We start from the raw sequence: 22,687 nt of genomic DNA on the forward strand, positions 1-22,687 counted from the left end.
TGGAGACTGTGCTGACACTCCATATTTTCAAGCTTCCCATCTTGTTTTTTTCCTAAGGTAGTTCTGGCAGAGCTTGGCTGATGTTTTGGGTCATTATCTTTCTGTAGGATGAACCCCTGACCAACTAGAACATACCAGAGGGTTCTGCATGGAGCTGCAGAATGCTGTCGTAGCCATTTAGGTTCAGGGTTCCTCTCACTCTGTACAAGAAACGACCCTGGATCCAGCAGAACATCCCCAGACCATCACACTTCCTCCTCCATGTTTGACAGTTGATGTCCCACACTAAAAGGTGCACAAACGACACAAAAAGATCCAAAAATGACACTAAAAGATCCAGAAATTACACTAGAAGATCCACAAATTGCCCCACAAGATCCAAAAATGATACTAAAATATGCAAGAATAACACTAAAAGACACACAAATCACACTAAGTTGACAGTTGATGTCCTGCACTGAGGAACCATCCTTTCTACTTGATGCCGTAGAAAAATCCTGCTGATGAACCAAAGATTTCAGATTTTGATCCATCAGTCCATAATACCTTCTTCCAGTCTTCCGTAGTCCATTGGTGGTGTTTCATGGTCCAGACAGCCTCTTTTTCTGATTCTGACGTCTTAGCAACGGCTTTCTGCTGCAACTCCACCAGTCAAACCTGCAGCTCCAAGTCTTCTCTCCACAGTTAAACTGAGACTTCTTCCTCCGACCACTATGAAGCTCATTGAAGCTGTTGTCCTGTGAGCTCCTATCACCAAGCTGTTGACTCTCACAAACTGGTCTTCTGGTTCTGTTGTGGCTTTGGGTCTTCCAGACTTCTTCCTGTCAGAGTTTCCTCCAGTTTCTGAGCCTTTTGATGGTGAAGAAAACTGGAGTCACTGACACCTGACTTTCTTCACTGTTTCTCTGTGGGAAAGACCTCCATTTTGAAGTGGTATGATGGTCTGTGTCTCTTCTATTGTTAATTCCCTTTTCCTCTCCATTTTTATCGCAACACACTACTTTCTGCAGTACAGTACTGATCAAATAATGCTCTGGAGGGTATGGTGCTACGGTGTGTTCCAACACTACTTTATGCAGAAAGAGGAGGTTGGAAGGAATCTAGAAAAATTGGGACACCTGAAGGATTTAGTAGCACCAACTTTCAAGGCTTCATCAACCTCTATTGCTGCAGAACAGCTTTAAGTTGTGAACCCATTTCTGTTCCCTGAAAAAGGCCTTTTTGTATATTCTGAAATGTACATTTTTCTGTTTTGGGTAACCTTACTTTTTTTAACCACTGGTAGTTCACCATGTACCTTTGTGCCATTTCAAGCTATTTATTGGAGACTTGAACTATTTGAATTTCAATTAAAAAAAAAACTGGGAAAACTGTGACGTTCTAAAACTTTTGACTTTATACTTTTGAGTTTAATCAACATGTCTATTTAGTCATAGCAACAAGCCATTTAAGTTATATACACCTTAATCCTAGCTTAAGCTATACCCAGTTCATTGTTATTTTATTTAGTTATACAAACATGGCAAAAAAGTTGGCTCATCTTATTGAATTCACTTATCTTTATACGGAAGCCAGACGATTATTTCAGGAATAGTTTATCTTGGTTTAAAAATATTAAGTTCATCCCAAAATGTATGCAATTTGCTCACACAGTATACAGCAAATTATGCTAGCTCTCTGTCTGTTAGGGCTAACTGGAGGTCATTGATTGCTACAGAAGTCTGTCATGGTGGCCTGTTGCTAGCTAAACCCCTTCAACACTTTAAGCCACACAAACACCGAAACAATCTCGTTCATCAGGAACAATCACAATTCAAACACAACTAACACAGATCAATCAACATCAGGTCAGTGTCATGTATGGTAGTGGGAAATTCATATTATACCAAGTGTTTCCCAAAAATTATTCAATGGATGTAGCTTTTCTTCTTTGTGTTGTGACACATGCAATTATTATTTTGCATTCATTTTACCAAGTTACACATAGAGAAAATATATGTTCCATAGAAAATATGTCTTAATGCTATAAATGACCAGAATCAGAAATCTGTGAAAATGCCTCCAATCCTGACTTCTCTTGTCTGTCTGCCGTTCTCCTTCAACACAATGCATGATGGGACATATTGTTGGTTAGTGACCATCAGTACACTACTTCTCCTGGTGCATTGTGGGAAACTTTGCGTGCACTATAAAGGGTGTAACCATTTAGCATTCAGACAGAACTAGAACATGGAGACGTCTGAAATAAAGTCCTGCTGTACTCCAGCAGTGATGTTGGTGGACCCAGATGGTGCATCCTATTGACTTATTTCACTGTTTTCCTGTTTTATAGTCGATGGTTCTGAGCGGCCCAGAAAAACTGTGTAAGAACTTGGTCAAGTGCTGGTACTCGTGAAAGGTTGGTACCGATATTTTGTCCCGCTTGGAATGACTCCTGACTTCTTCTGACTTTTCCTGCATCACTGTGAGGTCAAAATTTAATTTTTTTTTTTTTTAAACTAAGGACATCAGATTAGCCTCAGCATGCTAACGTGCTAAAGTTCAAGTCATGAGACGTTTTTATCAGTGGATAAACACAAATGGATTATTGTGATGCTCTCTGCTTGATCACTAGAACAAACCTTAAAAACATACTTTAAAGTTCTACTCCAGTTCTGTGAAAGAATCAGCAGCTTTCTTGTCTGAACTGTCTGAGAAATGTGGATGAAGTGAGAAGAAACTGATGATCTGAAGCTCCACCAGCGGCCTCTAGAGTCTGCAGAGTTTCATTACACTTCAAACTGTATGTTTTCATACCGTCTCTTTGTTCTAAGATTTGTTTATTCCTTCCCTCATGTAGGTGATGCATTTGTTATTTTTAGAGACTCAAAGCTGCGTTTTTCATTCAAGAGGCTTTATTTTAAAGAAATATCCAACATGAATATTTGCTCAACACTGCAATAGCAGCAAAATATGAAGGTGACGATCAATACGCTCACAGGCAAACAGCTTGTTTGTCCTTAATGCACACAATGAGTGAAAGCATTGCATTTTCTTGAATTACCAACTTAGTTTGTACACAGTACTGCAGTAAAAAGCCTTTCTCAGAAGCAGATGTCGGCAATACAGAGGCCTGAACAGCTAAATGGAAACTTTGCAGCTTGTGTTTACAATAATGTAAACATTATTTTCATACTTAAAAAGTAAAATATGGACAGACATTTTCATCTGTGGCTACAAAAGATCCTCTATGAAAACAGAGGTGATAATGAGCAGTTTCTCCATTATTCTAATGCTTCTGGGCAGATATGAAACTCCTCTGGGATGGTGGGAGATTTATTCACGCCATGTTGTCTCGTGGAAACGAAGCAGCGTCCATCTTATGAATCACTCCAGACACCGTTCTGATGACCTCCCTCCTTGACCGTTCACACTGCAGAGTCTGCAGATAGAAAACGCATTTAATGCAGTAGAAATCACAGGAAGATTATCTTCTAGTAGACGATATAGACAGCTGAAGAAGACTGTCAAACTCCTCTGATGCTGCAGGCGTCTAGAAGATTTAAAGGATGATTCGAGTTTATTTTAACCGAATGTTTTCCTGATCACACAACGACCAGTACACGTTTCTGTTAATAAACTTAAATTTTCCTTAAAGCCATTCAGACTAAAACTGACCTTCTACAACCCGTTTACTATTTGCACCATGTAAGGACTGCGTTAGCTAAATAACTGTCTTTTAACTTAGAAGAGACTCTTGTAGGAAGACCGTCCTTACAAAATGTTTTTCCAGCAAAAAACGCTCAAAAACGTACACAGTCCTGTGAACGAGGAATAAAAATCAAAAGCAGTGTATATAGAGAAAAAAACATCATCAGGGATTAAATATATTAAAAAAAAATAAGATAGACTTAAAATTTACAATAAAGTTCAACCTTGTGATACAACTAAGTCTGCTAAAGCTCATATTGGAATATTCCAACAAAATAAAACCAATAAAACAGTAAACAATTAAATGTGGCTTTTGGGGCCCCCAAGGCAGTTTCCCAGTTGATAATAAATACCCTAATTACTGCTATAATTGCCCCTTTTACTGCTCCCTCTGAACCTACAGCTGGTATTACTGCTGACATTACTCCCACCACTGCTACAACACATTTAGTATGTGTTTTTTTTCGCCCACAAGAGTCTGATCCATTGAAGCATATTTCTGCCACAACAAAGAAAAACCTGTTTACTACCTTTTACTAACATTTTTAATTTTCAGGTTTACTTTTGTTCTTTTATATTCTATATTTCATCTGTGGTGTTGAGTTTATTGTGACATGACCCAAAACAAACATGAAGTAGATCCTAATAAATTCATGTAAATGAGCCATACTCTTCAATTCATCTGAGTTATGCATTGAAACAAAATAAATATTAAAATCTTGTTATACAATTATCATATTTGATCTTAGTGTGAAAAATATCTTTTTATAACAAAAGAGTTTTAATGTTAAAATGTGAGAGGGATCCGTGGAACCAACATGTTGCTTTTCTGTTACTAATGCCACGTTAGCACCGTACGAATTCAACAAAACACTAGTAATTAGTGCGAAAATGTCTGAGTCGACTAAAACTAATAAGAGTACATAGTCATTTTGATCATCACCGTCATTACCATGAATTCAAATGAAGTTTATTTGTTTATTAGTGTGCTAGCCGCTAATCAGCATCTGTTGTCACTGACACTAACCCTAACCCTAACCCCCTAACCCCTAACCCGCAAAATTACAGAAAATAATACAACACTTGTTCCTTGGCGGAGTTATATGACGATGGGCATACGTTTGTTCCTCCGTCTGTTATTCCATCTGTGCACAACATTGCTCAAAAACAGACTAACAGATTTGGATAAAATTTCTAGGGAAGCTCAGAAATGACACAAGGACCAAGTGATTAGATTTTGGCAGTGATGCAGCTTATAGTCTGGATCCACGGATTTGTTAAAGATTTCTGTATCGTTGCCAGATAGCAGCACGGTGTCACTGTAACCATGACAACAAATGAACACAACTCAGCTGCCTGCTGACGATCACATGATTGTGATCCTACTACAAATCCACCACTGAGGACTTACCAGGACTTATCCATCAGAAATGATCCAAGGAACAACTGATTAAATTGTGGGGGTGTTTCTGAGTCCCATCAATTCCTGCCACCCGCTACATATTTAGGTCACGTGATCTGGTATCCGTACATAACGTACACATGCAGAACACACACCTGTGCTCAGCACAAGGTCATTTAGTTTGTGGGAACATCTATATTAAATGGACACATTCTATGGTGCTGTGATTTCTGATGAATAATAACTAATAAACATGCATTTCTGACAGTGCCATTTGGGGGAATGAGCAGCCTTGGAGGAGGACTGCGCTCTCTGAGTACTCTTCTTGTTATTAGTAGTGACAGTTTCATTCTAACGTCAGCCAGACCTTGATGCTGGCTTAAACACCGCAGAGCTTCTTGAATCTTTAATGTTTGTGGGGATGAATTCCACTTTTTCACTGCCTCAACTGAGAAAAGAAAAATGAATAAATGTCCCGACCTGGAAGTAGATCATGACGACGAGGACACACATGATCACGATGAGAAGGGCTAGAACAGGAACGCCATCTGCTGCCGAGCTCTTAACAACTGGTAAATCAGTCTCCTCCTCGTCTTCTTCACTCTGGTGTGAAATCTGTTTCTGAGCTTCCTGTACAGGACAACCTGAGTGATCTGTGGACCAAAGAACACATCAATGAGAGAAGATCAGATGAACAGAAACGTGATTGATGCTGTCAGAGTTTCAGATGTGGCCGTCTAACCGAGGACGTGGATCAGTGTTCCATTGCCGGTGAACCGCAGATATGGAGGCGGGTAGAAAATCTGAATCTCACAGCGATACAGATCTGTGTCTGTGGCTTTCAGTCCGGACACTGACACCGTCACAGCGCCATCTGTGGCCTGAGCAGAACACTGCACCTGAAACACACATTAAACCAGCTCTGATCAGCCCAGGAGGTCATCTGAGTCAGGAGCAATATTCAGCACCGTTTTCAAGAGCAAAAAGACAGGAAAAAGACAGTTCTTGGAGCAGGATCAGTTTCAGTTCAGGACAGCTTCAGTCGTTACCGACTATGCGGAAGAAGATCAGCTAGATTTTATCGATAGTGGTAGAGAGGCGTCTCCACCGTCTCTTCAGTTTCTCTAGATTTGATGGGCTGATCTTCAAGCCAGGATGTTTAAAGCAACTTGGGTTGTCCTTGTACTTATCAAGTGCTTCTCCAGCCTGCAGTACATTTTGATCAGAGGAGAGGCACAGCCAGTTCGTCTGTGTTGTCCTGCAGGTGCAGGAAATGTCAACTTTACGCCTAACATTTACACGGGGCCCCACTCCATGTCTGATGGTTGGCCAGTGACTGTAGCGTTCATACACCCTGTCGAGGCTGAGTTCTGGATAAACCATCTACCCATTTCCAATGCAGCAGGATATTGGTGGAAAAATACAAAATTTTTCATAAGTTCCACCACATTTTTAACAGACTTCTTATTGCTACATTTTCACCCTTTAACATTGTGTTTTCTGACCAAAAGATCTATTAGGAAGACTACTAAGTGTGTCCATGTGTCTCCATAGCGTATTTTTATGCTCACTTTAGTTATAAATTTTGAATTAGATAAAGTTAATGGAAATGGCAGAATTAAAGAAAACTCCCCAACTTTGAGGTGGCTTTTGACTTTTTCTAAACAGAGTTGTTGCGTTTCATAAGAGAAGGACACACCTTCTCTTCTTTTTTCTTTCTTACTTGGACAAAGTTTAGCTTATTTTCATCTGTTTAGGACTAACATTAGGTTTTGTTTCATCTACTTATTCCACTCATGTAGCCTATAGCTCCACCTTCTGATGGCACTACATCGCCTAGTTTATTCGCTCCAAAGCAGCTAATGGAAACGGGCCTAATTCACATCTTCTTTTTGGTGACATTTGAAATGCTCACCACTGACTTCCTCTCCAGTTGTACAGAAACAACTCCTGTAATCATTAATTTACTGCAAACTTCCAACCAAATTGTCAACTCAGAATTTATCTTTATCTAAAGGTCATTGATTGTAAATTTCCAAGGTGAAAGTTCAGTGAAGTTCTTATAAAAATAAAGGATCTCATCTCATCTTGTCTTATCGTATCTTATCTTTAACTGAACACATTCATGTTTTCTAGAAGGCGAACCACTTTGATTTTATTTGTTTTTTATTATTGTTGTAATTGCTTACATGAATATATTCAACTTGATTTGAACATTGCTATAATATCGACAGACAAATTCACCTTTTCTAGGAATAAATTACATCAAAATCGTGTCCATGTGGCTCATTACATTGAACACACCAGTACTCTGAGGTATCTGCTGTCCCTAGAGGGCGCTCTAGCCACGAACACTCTTTTTATGTTATCATGATTTATGTGAAAACAATTCAGTTATTCTCTCTGTTTGCTAATTGGCACCTGACGGGACAAATAAAGTTATGCTGGGGTCATAACTCCTAACTCAGTGTTTTAAGTTAATTTCACGTTTTAGTTAAATATAGTATGTTTTCTGTTGTGGTTTGATGGAGGATAGCCCCCAAAGACATGAATAATTATTTAAATCCAAACTAGCTTTCTTCAAATGTAGTTAAATGATGCACAAAGGTACATGATTGGCTCCTTTCCAGTTGAACCTCACTTGGAAAATCTATAAAAATAAATATGTCTATCAATGAGAGGCAGATAAAAAATGTGTTTTTAATGTTAGATTACGTTCTTACCTCCCCCTCCTGCTTCACATCCGTCTCATTTGGCTTCTGGAGGAAGTTGATACTGGATGAGCAGAGTTCCTGGGAACCATGGAGGCCCTTCAGCAGGGTCACGCTGAGCTCCTCGGGGTCAGGAAAGGGGTATGACGTGTTCTGGTCATGGGAAGGTTCAATCTGGTGGTAGGATGGACGGGGATGGACGACACACTGGATCTGTGCTGTACCGTCGGTGCTCAGCACTCTGTAGGGCTGGGTCACTTTCACAGCTGGAACAGATTTGTCAGTACCTAGAATTAGTAAGCAGGCACTTGATATTAATTAATAGTAATCACAATATTATTAAATAACAACTCTGCCAACTCAGCGTGTCAAAAGTCATTTTCTTTGCAGATGATACTGTGTTTTATCTCTCAGACTCCACTCCGGCCCTGATTCTGATTTGTCTTCAATCTACTTTTCAAGCATCACTTCGAAACCAGTTAATAAAAGCAGAAAAGGAAATGATTTTCTCCACCTGAGTCATTGAACCTTTAGATGGTAACCACATCATTCTTCCAAAGCCTTAAAAACACTTAACAACTTGTCTTGACAGCAAAGATATTCGGGAGGCTGAAAGTCAGATTTAAGTTGTTAATCTGCAGCTTTCCTGTACTCTTGCTTTGTCTCAAGCTGTAAAATGTCCCATTATATCACATACAGCAGACCATAATATTACCACGACCAGTTTGCAGAGGTTTAGCCATCACTTATCTCCTCATACTGCTGCATAGATTACTGGTTTGACCGAAAAAAACGCAGCTAAATCATGACCTTAGTGGAAATTGTCAGAAGACAGTTGACCAAACGTTTATTAATATTAATAATCGGTACTTTCTGATATAGCAGCTTCAAAAGCAGGAATTTACAAAGTGCTGTGCCAGGAAAAGCAAAAGAAGACGAATAAACAGACAGCAAGGCAATTTTAATAAATAAAAATAAAATAATAAAAGTTCTAAAAAGGTTTAAAAAAACAAAAAAGTTCAAAAAACATGAAAAAAGACAGTTCGTGACAGTTTGTGAGTTTTTCTGTGAACTGTGCAGAAGATCAGTGGTGGAAGAAGTATTTAGAGCCTTCAGTCAACTAGAGGTTGCAGTAATATTTCGAACAAATACACTGTCACAAGTAAAAGTCCTGCATTCAAAATCCTGCTAAAGTTAAAGTCCAAAAGTATAAGCATTAAAATATACTTGAAATATCTAAAGTCCAGCGGAACAGCTAATTCCAGAAGCATATGTATTTTAGAATTGTATTATAATTATTGATTCGTGGATTCATGCTGGGTAGCTCAATCTACAGTAATATTGCATCATTTATTTTTATTTAATTTTATTAATCCGAATCTGCTAAATAATTTGTAACTTAGAGCTTTAAAATAAATATAGGAGTGTTTACATAGTACAAGTACAAAACTACTTCCTGAAGTACAGTACTTGAGTAAATGTACATTCTGGAAGTCTTTGGCTAATTTATGACTGAGTATTTCTATCTAAAGCATTTGTTGACGATACAGTCCTACAACAAACTATAATCTCTGTGTCCAGATGAAATCAGAATCAGTTGGTTCCACTGTTGTCATTAGTTATGGGATGCCACAGAGTTCTAGTCTGGGTACACTGAAAATTACAAAATTCAAATTCTAACACCTTCCTACTCGTTACTGTAAAGCTTATTTTTGTAGATGATTCTGTGTTTTATCTCTCAGACTCCACTCCAGTTCAGACTCTGGTTTGTCTTCAATCTTCCTCCAAGTATCACTTCTATACCAGTTAATAAAAACAGAATAGGAAATGATTTTCTTCACCTCTTCTTATATCATCAAACCTTTGATGGTAACCACATCATTTTTGTAAAGTCTTAAGAAACTTCAAAGATTCATATTTAACACCTAGATCAAAAATTACAAATGTAAGTAGGTTAAAGTTAAGTAGGTTTCTTGCGTATCTGTCAACTATTAAGTTAATCTCTGACTATTTTGGTGATTAATTCATCATTCCTCTGACTACAGCTTCTTACATGTGATTCTTTTTCTGCTTTCTTTCTTTTTCTGTGACAGTAAAGTGAATATTTTGCATTTGATGACATCATGTTGGACTCTGGCAGCCACTTTTGGCAATTAATCGAGAAACCAGTCGGCAGATTAATCAACACTGGAAGTAATAATAAACTACAGCATACAATCCAGTACCTGTTAACCTTAGAGGTTCTTTGTGTCCCAAGTAAAGGAAGAATTGATTTGAAGTACTGTGCAACATTTACTGCCCTCAGACTGGATTCTTTTTGTCCCTCAGAGAATTTTAAACTATTTTTTTGATGTTTTTATGACTTTGGTTCTTTCATTTCTTCACAAAACTGTCAAAAAAAAAAAAAAAAAAAAAAAAGCTCAGTAAAAGTCAGTTTATACTCACTGCTCCACACAGGCCGACACAGGCTGAGGACTGTCAGCACAATCCATCCCATCATACCCTCAGTCAGGAACATCCTACAGTATTTCACACTGTTACACAGAAAGCCACAGAAAATCACTGAACGCCGGTGAAACACACCCTCGCTGTGAGCCAAATTCATAAAAACCCAGCAAAAACAGTGAAACTCACCTTTATAGTCGCACATTTCCCTCAGCTGTCATGGAAACTGTGTGGCGGCAGGAAATGATGATGGTGTTTTGCCAGTAAAGAGAGACGGCGAGTTTAGGCGGCTGTGGTTCTGCAGGGACGCTGAGAAAAGCTAATTTCAGAAATTTTATTAAAAGCAGCTTCGACTCAGTGGAAAAGTTCAGAAGAAGCTGCTCAATAGTCAGAAAAGTCCAAAAATGATGGTGAAAACTGATTTCAGGTCAGTTAAATTTAGAGAAACTCACATTAAGAAGATAAAGCTGTGGATGGGTGTAGCAAAGCAGCGTTTCTCATGCATCACTGTGGCAAACTTGCAAATGAAGATCAGGGTGAAACTTGTTTGGCTCAGCAGCTTTGCAGTTTCAGCATCAACGCCCATGAACAACTTTACAACAGTTCAAATGCAACTTTCTACTGGTTCATGCACCGCCAGCATTCATCCATTCTCCAGCGCTCATCCAAAATCTGCAGTGGAACAAGTTTCCAGACCTTTCAGCAAAGCTCAGCTTGAAGATCTGCAGCTTTCTGGAGGTTTCAAAAGCTAAAAATAGATCAATATGCTTTAAAAGATGTAATGTGCTCAGGCTCGAGGCAGATGAGTGGAAAACAAAGAGCACAAATGACTTGTTGATGTGGAAAATTCTGCTCTGTGAATATTAGCTTGTGGTTTGTGAATTTTCCCTGCCAGAGAACAGAACAGTCGTCTGTAAAATCTAAAAACACATTTTTTCAGGTGTTTTTCCATCTAAAAAGCTGTTAATTTCATGTTTTTATTCATGTCTTCACCAAAACGTGAGAATCCTCCTGAATGCTGGTCTTTCAAGCATTTTATCAGAGTTTTCAATCCCTTTTTGTTCTCCTCTGTTGGTATAGTTGTTTATATTCTGCTTTTAATTCCAGTTACTGTTGGTTTTTCTTTTCCTCTCTGCTGCAGCAGCACAGCTGTGACAAAGATTTAATTCCAGGTAAAAAAGGTTTGAACTTAAGACCTTTTTAAACCCAGCCAGGTGCTTGTTAGGGTTAAAGATCTACGTCAACGCGACTCCCTCTCTGTCTTTTTAACCTGATGTAAATAAAGAGCAGAAACCAGAGTGAGATGAAAGCTGCAGGGAGAACAAACGCTGTGAGTGGGACGTACAGTAGAAGCTCCTTCACACTCAAAATGTCATGAATGTTTTTCTTCAGAAAACTGTGTGAAATGTCAGAAGTGAGGAGGATTCTTTCACTTCCAAACAACAACTTCACCAAACTAATCAAACCAGCACACCTGGAGATGCAACGAAACACTGATTGTCTAAAAGAATCTGAAAACTTTACATCTAAATACAGCCAAGAGGCGGAGATGTGGCTACAGCTCACTTACAAAACGTCTAGTGTAAAATTTGCATACAAAATTGAGCTACAAAATGACCACAAATAACTAAGAATGGTTAGAGAGAAATGCAAAGCAATCAAGATGTGAGATAAGATGAACAAATTGGGACAAAATGAACATAAAATTACCCAAAACTGAAAAAAAGCATTAGAAAAGGATGAAAAAGAATCAAAATGTGACAGAAAGACCAAACTGAGACAAAAACAACCATGAAGAGAATCAAAATGACCTCAAACAGACACAAAATTAACATTATGAGATAGAAAATGACCAAAGAGGTTCCAAGTGGATGCAAATTTACTAAAACCACACACAAAACAATCAAAATGGAACCAAAGCAACCACAAGAAGTCACAAAATTAACAATAAGAGACAAAAGAGACTTCAGCTTATTTAACACTTACTGAACTTTTACTGGGAGTCAACTCCAAACTAGCGGATGTCAGAGAAGTTGTGTTTCCGCATTTTATTCAAACTGATGGACAAAAAGTTGAGTATAAGCAAAACTAAATATACAGAATGGGACATAAAACCACCCAACTTTGACAAAAACAACCATAAAGACACGAAAAAATGACTAAAATCAGACAAAAAATGCCCTGAAGGTGACAGAAAATGGAAGAAAAACAACCATAAAGACGTAAAATGACGACAAATAGACTAAATGACAAGTCATTAATGCTTAGTGGAGGGTGAACTTCACAAACATCAGCTCAGTTGTCTTTAAGTTAAATTACATTAAAATTCCTCAGTAATTCTTAAACTGCATCACCAGTTGATAAACAGCTTTAAAAACAAATATAACAATAATATATAATAATATGTGTCCATTTTCTTGGTGGAGCTAAACAGCATTTTGTTCTTCAGGTCATAATGGACGCTGATCTGCTGGTTCTGGTTAACAACGGCTTTCAGGTTTATTGAGTAATGTTTGAATTTGGATTATCTGTTAACTTTACATTTACAGTTTATGAACAGAATACCTAAAACATGTTTTCTGAATTTCTGTTTTTTTAAACACAGTTTATTGTATTGATTTAAGACTTTTTTCATGTCTCTGAGAAAAAAAGATGACTTTTTTTAACCGCTATGACAAAGTTCGGCCTTTTGTGTCAACTTTGTAAAGAAAACAACAAATATTTTAATAATTATTCCCTGCAGTTCTACTTTCAGAATATGTGCAGCTGCTCTGAATCTGTAAATAACCAGGTTACAGTGATTTAATGTTCTGATACCAGCTGGTTCTGTGGAGTTAGGATTGATTTAGGATATTTAGGCTGCAGGTGGAACATTTAGTTCATCTACAGTTTTCTTCCTGCAACCCACAGCTTCAGTCAACAGAACAGGAACCTGACTGAAGGATTTATTTACACAATTTATAACTCGTAATACATGCATGAAAATATAACCAGTGAAAGAAACGTGCGTCTAATGAAGGCGTGTCAACAGAAACAAGAAAAGCACTCAGAGATCAGTCCTCCTCCAAGGCTGCTCAGTCTTTGGATCATTTCCAATGGATGAAATCTTTAATTAAAATGACCTTGCTCTGAGCTCAGGCGTGTGTTCTGCATGTGTACGTTATGTACGGATACCGAATAACGTGACCTAAATATGTAGCGGGAATTGATGGGAAACAATCCCACAATTTTATCAATTGTTCCTTGTGTGACTTCTGATGCATAAGTCCTGATAAGTCCTCAGTGGTGGATTTGTAGTAGGATCACAATCAGCTGATGTAGTGTTCACTGGTTGTCATAGTGACAGTGACGCTGTGCTGCTATCTGGCAATGATACAGAAATCTTTAACAAATCTCCAATTTTGTCCAAAATTATTAGAAATTTGTCCAGAACTTGCTCAAGAAATCCTCTTTTCCTGTTCACAATCTGTCCACAATGAGTTAAACATCTAGGATGGCTTAGAAGGGTTCCAGAAATGACTAAAAAGTATAAAAACACGTAGAGAATGACTCAAATCTGACCTCAGAAAAGAAGTATGTTCTATAAATGTTGTCAAAATTTGTCTAAAATGACCCAAAATATGTGCAAAATGACTCAAATTAGTCCAGAACTTACTCAAATAATCCTCCTTAACTGATCAAAAACTATCCAAAATGAGTTAATGGTCTAGGATGGCTGAGAAGAGTTAAAAAAAAGACTAAAAATTGATTCAAAATGACTTTAAAATGTCTTTAAACTATTAAAAAATTCTTTAAAATATAGTAATTATTCACAGTTACAAACATCCGTGGTCCTCAGCGGTGGATTTGTAGTAGGATCTCAATCGTGTGATCGTCAGCAGGCAGCTGATGTAGTGTTCACTGGTTGTCATGGTTACAGTGATGCTGTCACATAACTCTGCTGCGTTCCTTGGCCAAGTAAAAATAAGAATTTTAGAGGAAAGAAAACTGGAAGTTGTGCACAGAAACAACAGGATTGTTCAACTGGACTTGGTTCTTGAAGATGGATGAGAGGTGGAACGTTTTCAAGAACCTACAAGAGAAGTCCAGAGAAGTCCAGTGGACTTTTCTCGTAGGTTTTCTCTTGTAGGTTCTCTCTTGTAGGTTCTCTTGTAGGCTTAAATTGAAGACATTCTTATGGTCTTTGTCATTTCTTACCTTCCTTGGGAATTTCATCCAAATCCGTCGCTGTTTCTGATTCAGATACAACTTCTGACAACATTTCCAACCAACGTCTTTGTGTAACTAACATTTATACCCAGTAGACTGAACATAAACATCACTGAGGCGTCATTTTATGGAAAACAAAACAAATCAAACTCTTCCTGGGACCATTTCTCACATGTTCTTCCAGACTGAATCGCTGACTCGGATTCTTGAATTGACCATCTATTGACCAACTTTAATCCCAAGACTTTTTAAAATTCTTTCCAGAGACCAAAATGAACAACTTTAGGTTTCAGATGAGGTTAGTTTTAAAACACACTCAGTCTTCATGATTTAAAAACCTCCAGAGTCGACAAGTTTTCAGTAATTTTAAATAATTTTCAATTCATTCTAAACAGGTTTTTGAGTCATTTTGGGAAAGTTTTTGTCATTTCTGACAACTTTTGTGCAATTCTGGACACGTTTTCTGCAATTTTGGATCATTTTCCCGTCATTTTAGAGTATTTTCATGTCATTCTGAGTAAATTGTCGTTGTTTTAGATCATTTCTGGAAACTTTTCTGTAATTCTGGATCATTTTCAAGTCATTTTAGGCAAATTTTGAGTTATTTTGGATCATTTCTGAAGCATCTTGGACAATAATTAGAATAATAATAATAATAATTAGAAGCAGAATGGTCTGACCCACTTTCTGTAGTTTCTGAGAAAAATGTGTTCAGAGTTTAGTGTTTTCCAGAATGGTCTAACATTCCATTGTAACGCTGTATCTGGGTTATGGGTTAGACCACTCTGACACTAAAATCTAGACCAGAGAATATCACAGGGATTATAGAAAACTCAGGTTTTTATGGGTCAGACCACTCTGCTTCTAACCCCTCATGTCATTCTGCAAGTTTTAAGTCATTTTACATCATATTTAGTTCATTTTGAACAGATTTAAGTAGTTTGGGTCAATTTTTGAATCATTTTTTTGAACATTTTTGTCATTTCTGACAACTTTTGTGTATTTCTGGACAAATTTTCTGCAATTTTGGATCATTTTCAAGTCATTTTAGACAAAATTTTAGTCAGAAGATGATTTTTATGGCATCTTGGACAAACTTAGTGTCTTTATGCTAATTTTCAGTCATTCTGGATCATTATTAATAATTAGAGAGGAATTCTGACTGATTTTGGATCATTTTCCAGTCATTTGAGACTATTTTCATGTCATACTGAACAAATTTTCGTCGTTTCTAGAAAATTCTCTGTAATTCTGGACCATTTTCAAGTCATTTTGAATCATTTTGGATCGTGATTTTACTCAAGCTGTACATCCCTACAATCTGAAACACTTTTGTCTCTCTCTCTCTCGCTATATATATATATTTTACATACATTTTAGACAAATTTTAAGTCATTGTGGATGATTTTTAAAGCGTCTTGGATAAATTTGGTGTCATTCTGCTAATTTTCAGTCATTCTGGATCATTTTTAATCATTTGAGAGAAAGTTTTGAAACACGGTGAGTCTTTAATGATTTGAAAACCTCCAGCAAAAATCATGTTTTTCATTATTTAATGACTATATATAGAGAAAATAAAATCCTCGTAGCAGTAAATCAGTGACACTGATGTCATTTAACCTGTTGAACTAATGCTGCTTCAGTTATGATGTTGAGAACATCTTGATTGAATTTGCACGTTTATTGAAGTAGTTTTTATCGCTGCATCCTGGACAGATCTCCCTTTCAGCTTCAATAAAATTTACCGAGTTGAATAAACACAAACAATGTCAATAATAGCATCACTAAATATTACTTGCTTTAAATCCTCACATTGCGCCATATTTTAGACAAAAACCTTTCGTTCAGCAGATAAACTGTTGATTAAAGCCTTAAAACAGCTTTAATTAAAGAATCCAGTCTTTTTCTAGTGTGTGTAGGTGTGTGTGTGTGTGTGTGTGTGTGTGTGATATGCAGTCGCAGCTAATTTTAGGTTGTTATGTGGAATCTGACAATCATTTTGGTACTTTCGTCTGGCGTGTATTCCTTTGAAACCCGGTGCAGCTGATGTGCAGCGATTCGGTGCAGGCAGCGGAAAACGGTTGAGTTCTTTCAGAGCGTTCTCAGATCGACGCCGGTGGAAGTGCTGAAGTCGTGACATTCGCCGCCTCCTGACGTCACGTCTGAGCGGTGCCCGGAAACACTCTGTGGGGGTTAAACCCAATTTTTACTGAGCTGACTGCAGTTCCAGAAAACACTGCTGTCACCGTTTCACAACGCAAAGGCTGCTACGAAGTGCAACCTTCTAATCAGAATCTAAACCCTGAAATGTTCCTAGTAAAACTGAGATAACGGGCTTTCATGTGCACATGTAGGAAAATGCAGACTCAGAGTTGATAACAGTGTTCTGATATCAGTCAATTATTTTGGTGTGAAGCAGTTTTTAGATGTTTAATTCCCCTGCAGCTCAAACAAAGCTGTAATGACTTAATGTTCTGCACATTTCCAGCTTTATTCTTTTATATTTGGAGTCTACTAGAAAATATTCATGCTTTACTGTTCAAAAACAGCAACAGTGTTTTCCAGAATGGTCTAACATTCCACTGTAACGCTGTATCTGGGTTGTGGGTTAGACCACTCTGACACTAAAATCTAGACCAGAAAATATGACAGAAATTATAGAAAACTCAGTGTTTTTGTGTCAGACCACTCTGCTTCTAACCCCCTGATGTCATTCTGCAAATTTCAGTCATTTTAAATCATTTTCAGCTCATTCTGAACAGATTTAAGTCATTTTGCGCATTTTTTGAGACCTTTTAGGAAGATTTTTGTCATTTCTGACAACTTTTGTGTAATTCTGGACACATTTTCTACAGTTTTGGATCATTTTCAAGTCATTTTAGACAAATTTTGAGTCATTTTGGATGATTTTTAAAGCATCTTGGACAAATTTAGTGTCATTCTGCAAATTTTTCAGTCATTCTGGACACGTTTTGAATCCTTTTGGATGATTTTTGAAGCATCTTGGACAATAAGGGTTGGAAGCTGAGTGGTCTGATCCACTTTCTGTGGTTTCTCAGGTTTTTAGTGTGTTAGACCATTCTGCTTCTAACACCTTCATGTCATTCTGCAAGTTTTCAGTCATTTTAAATCATTTTCAGTTGATTCCGAACAGATTTAAGCAATTTTGATCCATTTTTTAATTTTGGGAAGATTTTTGTCATTTCTGACAACTTTGTGTAATTCTGGACACATTTTTTGCAATTTTGAATAATTTTGAATCATGATTTTTCTCATGCTGTACATTCCTGCTGTCTTTAACACTCCTGTCTCAATATATAGAAATATAATATGAAGTGAAGCCTTCAACCTGCATTCTCTCCAACAGCCAGCAGGGGGCGACTCCTCTGTTGCCAGTTGTTTAGGAGTCTATGAGAAAATCCGGCGACTTCTCGCTCATTTTTTCAAAGAGTTTATGGCCTCGACCTCTTGTTTTAAGTCTCCTTCAGTACAGCACAGTGTTTATTCAGTAAACAATCGTCTCTTTTAGAAGAAAATACACAATAAAATTCTAAATCCAATGCTTCAAAATGATCCACAAGCCAATCGGTCACGTCCGTCTTATGTACAGTTCATGAGGCTTATAGTCTTGTTCATATTTGTTTTAATGCCAGAATATAAACAGGGTTTATTATTTTAAACAAAGCTTCTGTTCATTCTTATAATACAAGCAGTTTTTAACTGCATCTGTACTCCAGAAGATAAATCATCTCTGAATATGGGTTCTGAAAGTGGATCCAGAAAACAAGGAATGAAACTGCTTTAATCTGAGAGAAATGACAAATTTAGCTTCCTTTGTGAGAGTAGAAGTTCTGATATTACAGCTTTTCTCACTCGGTCTCCTTATGAACAAAGCATGAGGCCAAAAATGCTCACGTGTCCATCACTAAAGAGAGAAATAACAAGAAAAAGCAACAGATGTGATGATGTTTATCTGTGTTAAACAATAATTCATCTTGTAAAAGTATTGTAATGCAGTAAATTAGTGTTTTATGGAGGTAAACTAGAGTTTCTCCTTCTTACTTGTGTAAAAATCTGTCATATTTTTCCAAAAACAACAGGTTTGAGAATTGAAAAGCACAAAAAGTTCTGTCCATACATGAGACATTTCTGAACCATTGAGGTTTAATTTGCCTAAACGTGAAGGAACATGACTCACTTCTCGCTGTAACCGGAGAGGAAACGAACCCTGAAAATAGTCAATCACGAGTAACACTCAAGATTTTACATGAAATTAATTCAGCGAAACACTCAGTCCATGTCCCTGAAAGTCCACGTCCCTGAAAGTCCACGTCAAACTAAGAGGAGCCACGCCAGATAATATCTGGGTATTAATTATGATTTATATCCTTGTAGTTCCCAAGAAATAATAATAAACTTAATTTACAGTTTCTTAAAAAACTCCTATTCACTGAAAAATCCCAATCAGAGATTTAGCAAGCAACAAACCAACTTTACTTTTGAATCTTTGTGGATTCCATCCATCCATCCATCCATCCATCCATCATCCATCCATCATCCATCCATCCATCCATCCATCCATCCATCCATCCATCCATCCATGTTCTTCCTCTTATCCGGAGTCGGGTCGTGGAGGCAGCAGATGAAGCAGGTCATTCCAGATGTTCCTCCTCCCAGCAACGCTTTCCAGCTCTTCCTGGAGGATCCCGAGGTGTTCCCAGGCCAGATGAGATATAGAATCCCTCCAGAGGGTTCTGGGTCTACCCTGGGGTCTTCTCCCAGGAGGACATGATCTTAAAACCTCCAAAGGAAGTCTCCCTGGAGGCATCAGAATCAGATGACCACACCTCCTGAGCTGGTTCCTTTAGAGGTGAAGGATCAGCAGCTCTACTCTGAGCTTCTCATCCTATCTGTAAGGCTGAGCCCAGACACCCTACAGAGGAAGCTCATTTCAGAGGCTTGGATCCGTGATCTTGGAGTCAATATCTCTACATGAGCACTAAAATCTAGACCAGAGAATATTACAGAAATTATAGAAAACTCAGTTTCTTAGTGTGTCAGACCACTCTGCTTCTAACCCCTCATGTCATTCTGCAAGTTTTCTGTCATTTTACATCATTTTTAGTTCATTTCAAACAGATTTAAGTCATTTTGGTAATTTTTTGAGTCCTTTTAGGAAGATTTCTGTCATTTCTGACAACTTTTGTGTCATTTTGAACAAATTTTCTGCAATTATGGGTCATTTTCAAGTTATTTTAGACAAATTTTGAGTCACTTTGGATGATTTTAAAACATCTCGGACAAATTTAGTGTCATTCTGCAAATTTCCAATCATTATGGATCATTTTTAATCATTTGAGAGAAATTCTGACTGATTTTTGATCATTTTCCAGTCATTTTAGACTGTTTCCATGTCATTCTGAACAAATTATCATGATTTTAAATCATTTTTGGAAACTTTTCTGTAATTCTGGATCATTTTTGAAGCATCTTGGACCATAAGTGTTTGGAAGCAGAGTGATCTGACCCACTTTCTGTAGTTTTGAAGAAAAATGTGTTCAAAGTTTAGTGTTTTCCAGAATGGTCTAACATTCCACTGTAACGCTGTAGACCACTCTGACACTAAAATCTATACCAGAAACTATCACAGGGATTATAGAAAACTCAGATTGTAGTGGGTTAAACCACTCTGCTTCTAAACCCCTTTTTATTTAATTTTATAATAAATTCAAAATAAATGTAAAACACAAACATCCTCTCTTGCAGTCTCAGACTTCTGGATGCTTTTGGAAATTAACTGATTTGTCATTAATGCAGTTTCATCAGATTCTACCATTTTTCTACCAAAAATAACTAAAACTTTTGCCATAAACGCAGTTTAAGGGATCAACATGAGAATGTCACCAGCTGCTAAACTGACATCAGTTACTTTCTTACAGAGACTTGAGAGCAGTTTTCAGTTTCCACTCATGAAAACACAATTTGCATTTACCTCAGAGGTAAAATTGACTTCAGTCACTTCTAAGTAATTCACTCAGAGCGTGAGACATTTCTGAAGTATTCGAGGTTTAATTTGACTAAACATGAAGGAAAATTACTCACGTCTCGCTGTAACCAAATCAGGAAATCCACCAACACCTAATTAACCCTTAATGAACCGTAAAATAGTCACAGTCACATTTTACAATTAATTAACTTATAGTTTTTATTGATCAATATTAAATGCTTAAAATCTGTGAATATACAGAATGTTTAGAACACCGTTTGCACCGCACACATATTATTAATACTTAGTTCAGTATCCTGATCATTAAAATGCCAATTAAACCCTTAAATGTAAGCTTATAGGAAACACACAGCTGCTGAAAATACACATCAAACATGAGGAAAATATCTGATTACTGATCAGGATTTAAAGAAATAATAATATTAAGCTTAATTTATACATCAGGTTTCTTAACAAAGTCACAAAGTGCTTCACAAAAGGACCAAAAGCAGCAATAAGACAAAGATTAAACAACGATGAATCAAAAATAAATTAAAAGTCCGCTTTAGCAGCATAGTAAATATGAAAAAGTCTGTTTAAGATCTAAATGCTGTTGTCCTGATGTACAATTAAGCCTCAAATTATTTATATCCATGCTAAATTTTGATTTTGATTTGAATTTTCATTTGACCAGAAGGTTTCTTCTGACTGGAAAGGAAAAACAAATGACAGAAGACAGTAAAATGTTGTGTTAGAGGAGATAGATTTGAACTATTTCTACATTTTCTACATTACAATAAAGAATCTTCTTTATTGTAAACATCAGCACAATCATGCATCTTATTTCCTCTATCAGCAAGATTTGCATGTGTCTTTTCATGTTTTTACATATTAGGTTTCTTGTTTTTATTAAATGTAATGTGTGTGAGCCACTGGAGACCTTAAATTGCACAAAGGGATGAATAAAGTATCTGTTGCTTGTTAATTTACCAACACAGTACATTAAAGTGAGAACAGATGGTAACAGTCAGTTACCAGTCGTGGCTAAAACCAAAGAGCTCAGAGCTGCTGATAGAGTTCATCACTGAGAGACTTTTCAAGGCTAGAAGGTCACATCTAAGTGTTTGCAAGGTCCACTGTCCAGAGAGCAAAGCATCGTCAAGGAGCAGAAGAGTTCCACAGTGTGAAACATCTGCTAGAATCCAAGGATCAGCACAAAGAACATCCTGATGAATGTGAAAAGTTCGGGTAGAAACATCTCCGTCAGACACTGAACAGGGCTGGTCTCCACTGAAGACCAAAGAAGACTCTCAGTAGCTCAGCCAGACAAAGAAGGACACTGCTGCTCATCACTTCTGTGGACGAATGAGAGGAAAATGTTTGGACACGAGGAAAGTACAAGCTTTGAACCTCGTGATCAGTATCTTCAGTGTCAAACAGGTCTCAGAAGAAGGACCAGGAAGTTTCATCAAAGTAAACAACATCATGAGAAAAGAGGATGATGTTTAGATCGTGGAGAAAAGTCTGCAGAAAAACTTCTAACACAACAAAGTTTTGAAGCCAAAGTGGTGAAGAAAAGGTGAAGACAAACAGTGGAGGAGCTGAAAACCAAGAGACCTCAAAGAGCTGGAGATCATCCCAAAGAGGAACTAGATCCCAGTGAAGACCTGCAGAACGACTGTTATTATTATAAGAGCTGTTTGATTGATGGGCTGGAAGATGAAGGATTTGATATCAATTACTGAGAAAGAAGATGAATTACTCTGGATGTGGTATTTTATCAAAATTATAATCATGTCTAACGCAAAGCCTTAACGTCTTTGTTTGTCATTTCCTGCCAGTAGAATCCATTAATCAAACAAAAATTCACTTTACATCAAAAATTGGCACAGCTGTGAATAATCTGAGGTTTAAAGTTAAACTCTAAGTTATTTGTTGGTTCAAAACTCCACTTCAGAAAACAATCCCAAGAAATACGTTCAGTTGGTTTTAAAATGTAAATGTTGATCAGATAACAGTAATGTTTTGTATGAATAGTTTGTTTTATTGGAAATTATTTGGCATTTTTGTGGATTTTTATTGCACTCCTCGTCTTTTAAATCACGCTTCCAGTGAATCTGTCGATACAGTTTCTGTGTATCTTTGGGTTTCTTGTGTATCTGAGGGATTGTGGCAGTTTTTTCCACTCCTGAACTTTGGATTTCAATGTATTAATTGCTGCAGAAGCCATATTTCTATTGCAGG

General features: G+C 37.3%; 2 protein-coding genes across 2 annotated transcripts in view; one reads left to right on the forward strand and one right to left on the reverse strand.

Annotated features, from left to right (window-relative positions):
- Positions 1 to 22,687, forward strand: part of LOC111584947 (ras-associated and pleckstrin homology domains-containing protein 1-like) — a 194,798-nt gene that overhangs the window by 66,666 nt on the left and 105,445 nt on the right. The window lies entirely within an intron of this gene.
- Positions 3,049 to 10,452, reverse strand: LOC129350080 (uncharacterized). Its single transcript, XM_055015548.1, has 5 exons — positions 10,249 to 10,452; positions 7,816 to 8,069; positions 5,835 to 5,991; positions 5,573 to 5,745; positions 3,049 to 3,421 (listed from the first exon to the last, which is right to left on the reverse strand). The coding sequence occupies exons 1-5, from the start codon at positions 10,406 to 10,408 to the stop codon at positions 3,320 to 3,322; spliced, it is 846 nt and encodes a 281-aa protein (XP_054871523.1). The 5' UTR covers positions 10,409 to 10,452; the 3' UTR covers positions 3,049 to 3,319.

Source organism: Amphiprion ocellaris, chromosome 11, assembly GCF_022539595.1.
Source record: "Amphiprion ocellaris isolate individual 3 ecotype Okinawa chromosome 11, ASM2253959v1, whole genome shotgun sequence".
In the NCBI taxonomy this organism is placed as follows: Eukaryota; Metazoa; Chordata; class Actinopteri; family Pomacentridae; genus Amphiprion; species Amphiprion ocellaris.

What these genes read in the sequence shown, in the direction of transcription:
- LOC129350080 (XM_055015548.1), bottom strand. Translation starts at nt 10,408, where the DNA reads ATGAATTTGGCTCACAGCGAGGGTGTGTTTCACCGGCGTTCAGTGATT. An exon ending in AACACTGATCCACGTCCTCG is followed by an intron (nt 5,746 to 5,834) that starts GTTAGACGGCCA and finishes TTTGGTCCACAG; the next exon opens with ATCACTCAGGTTGTCCTGTA. An exon ending in TCGTCATGATCTACTTCCAG is followed by an intron (nt 3,422 to 5,572) that starts GTCGGGACATTT and finishes TTCTATCTGCAG; the next exon opens with ACTCTGCAGTGTGAACGGTC.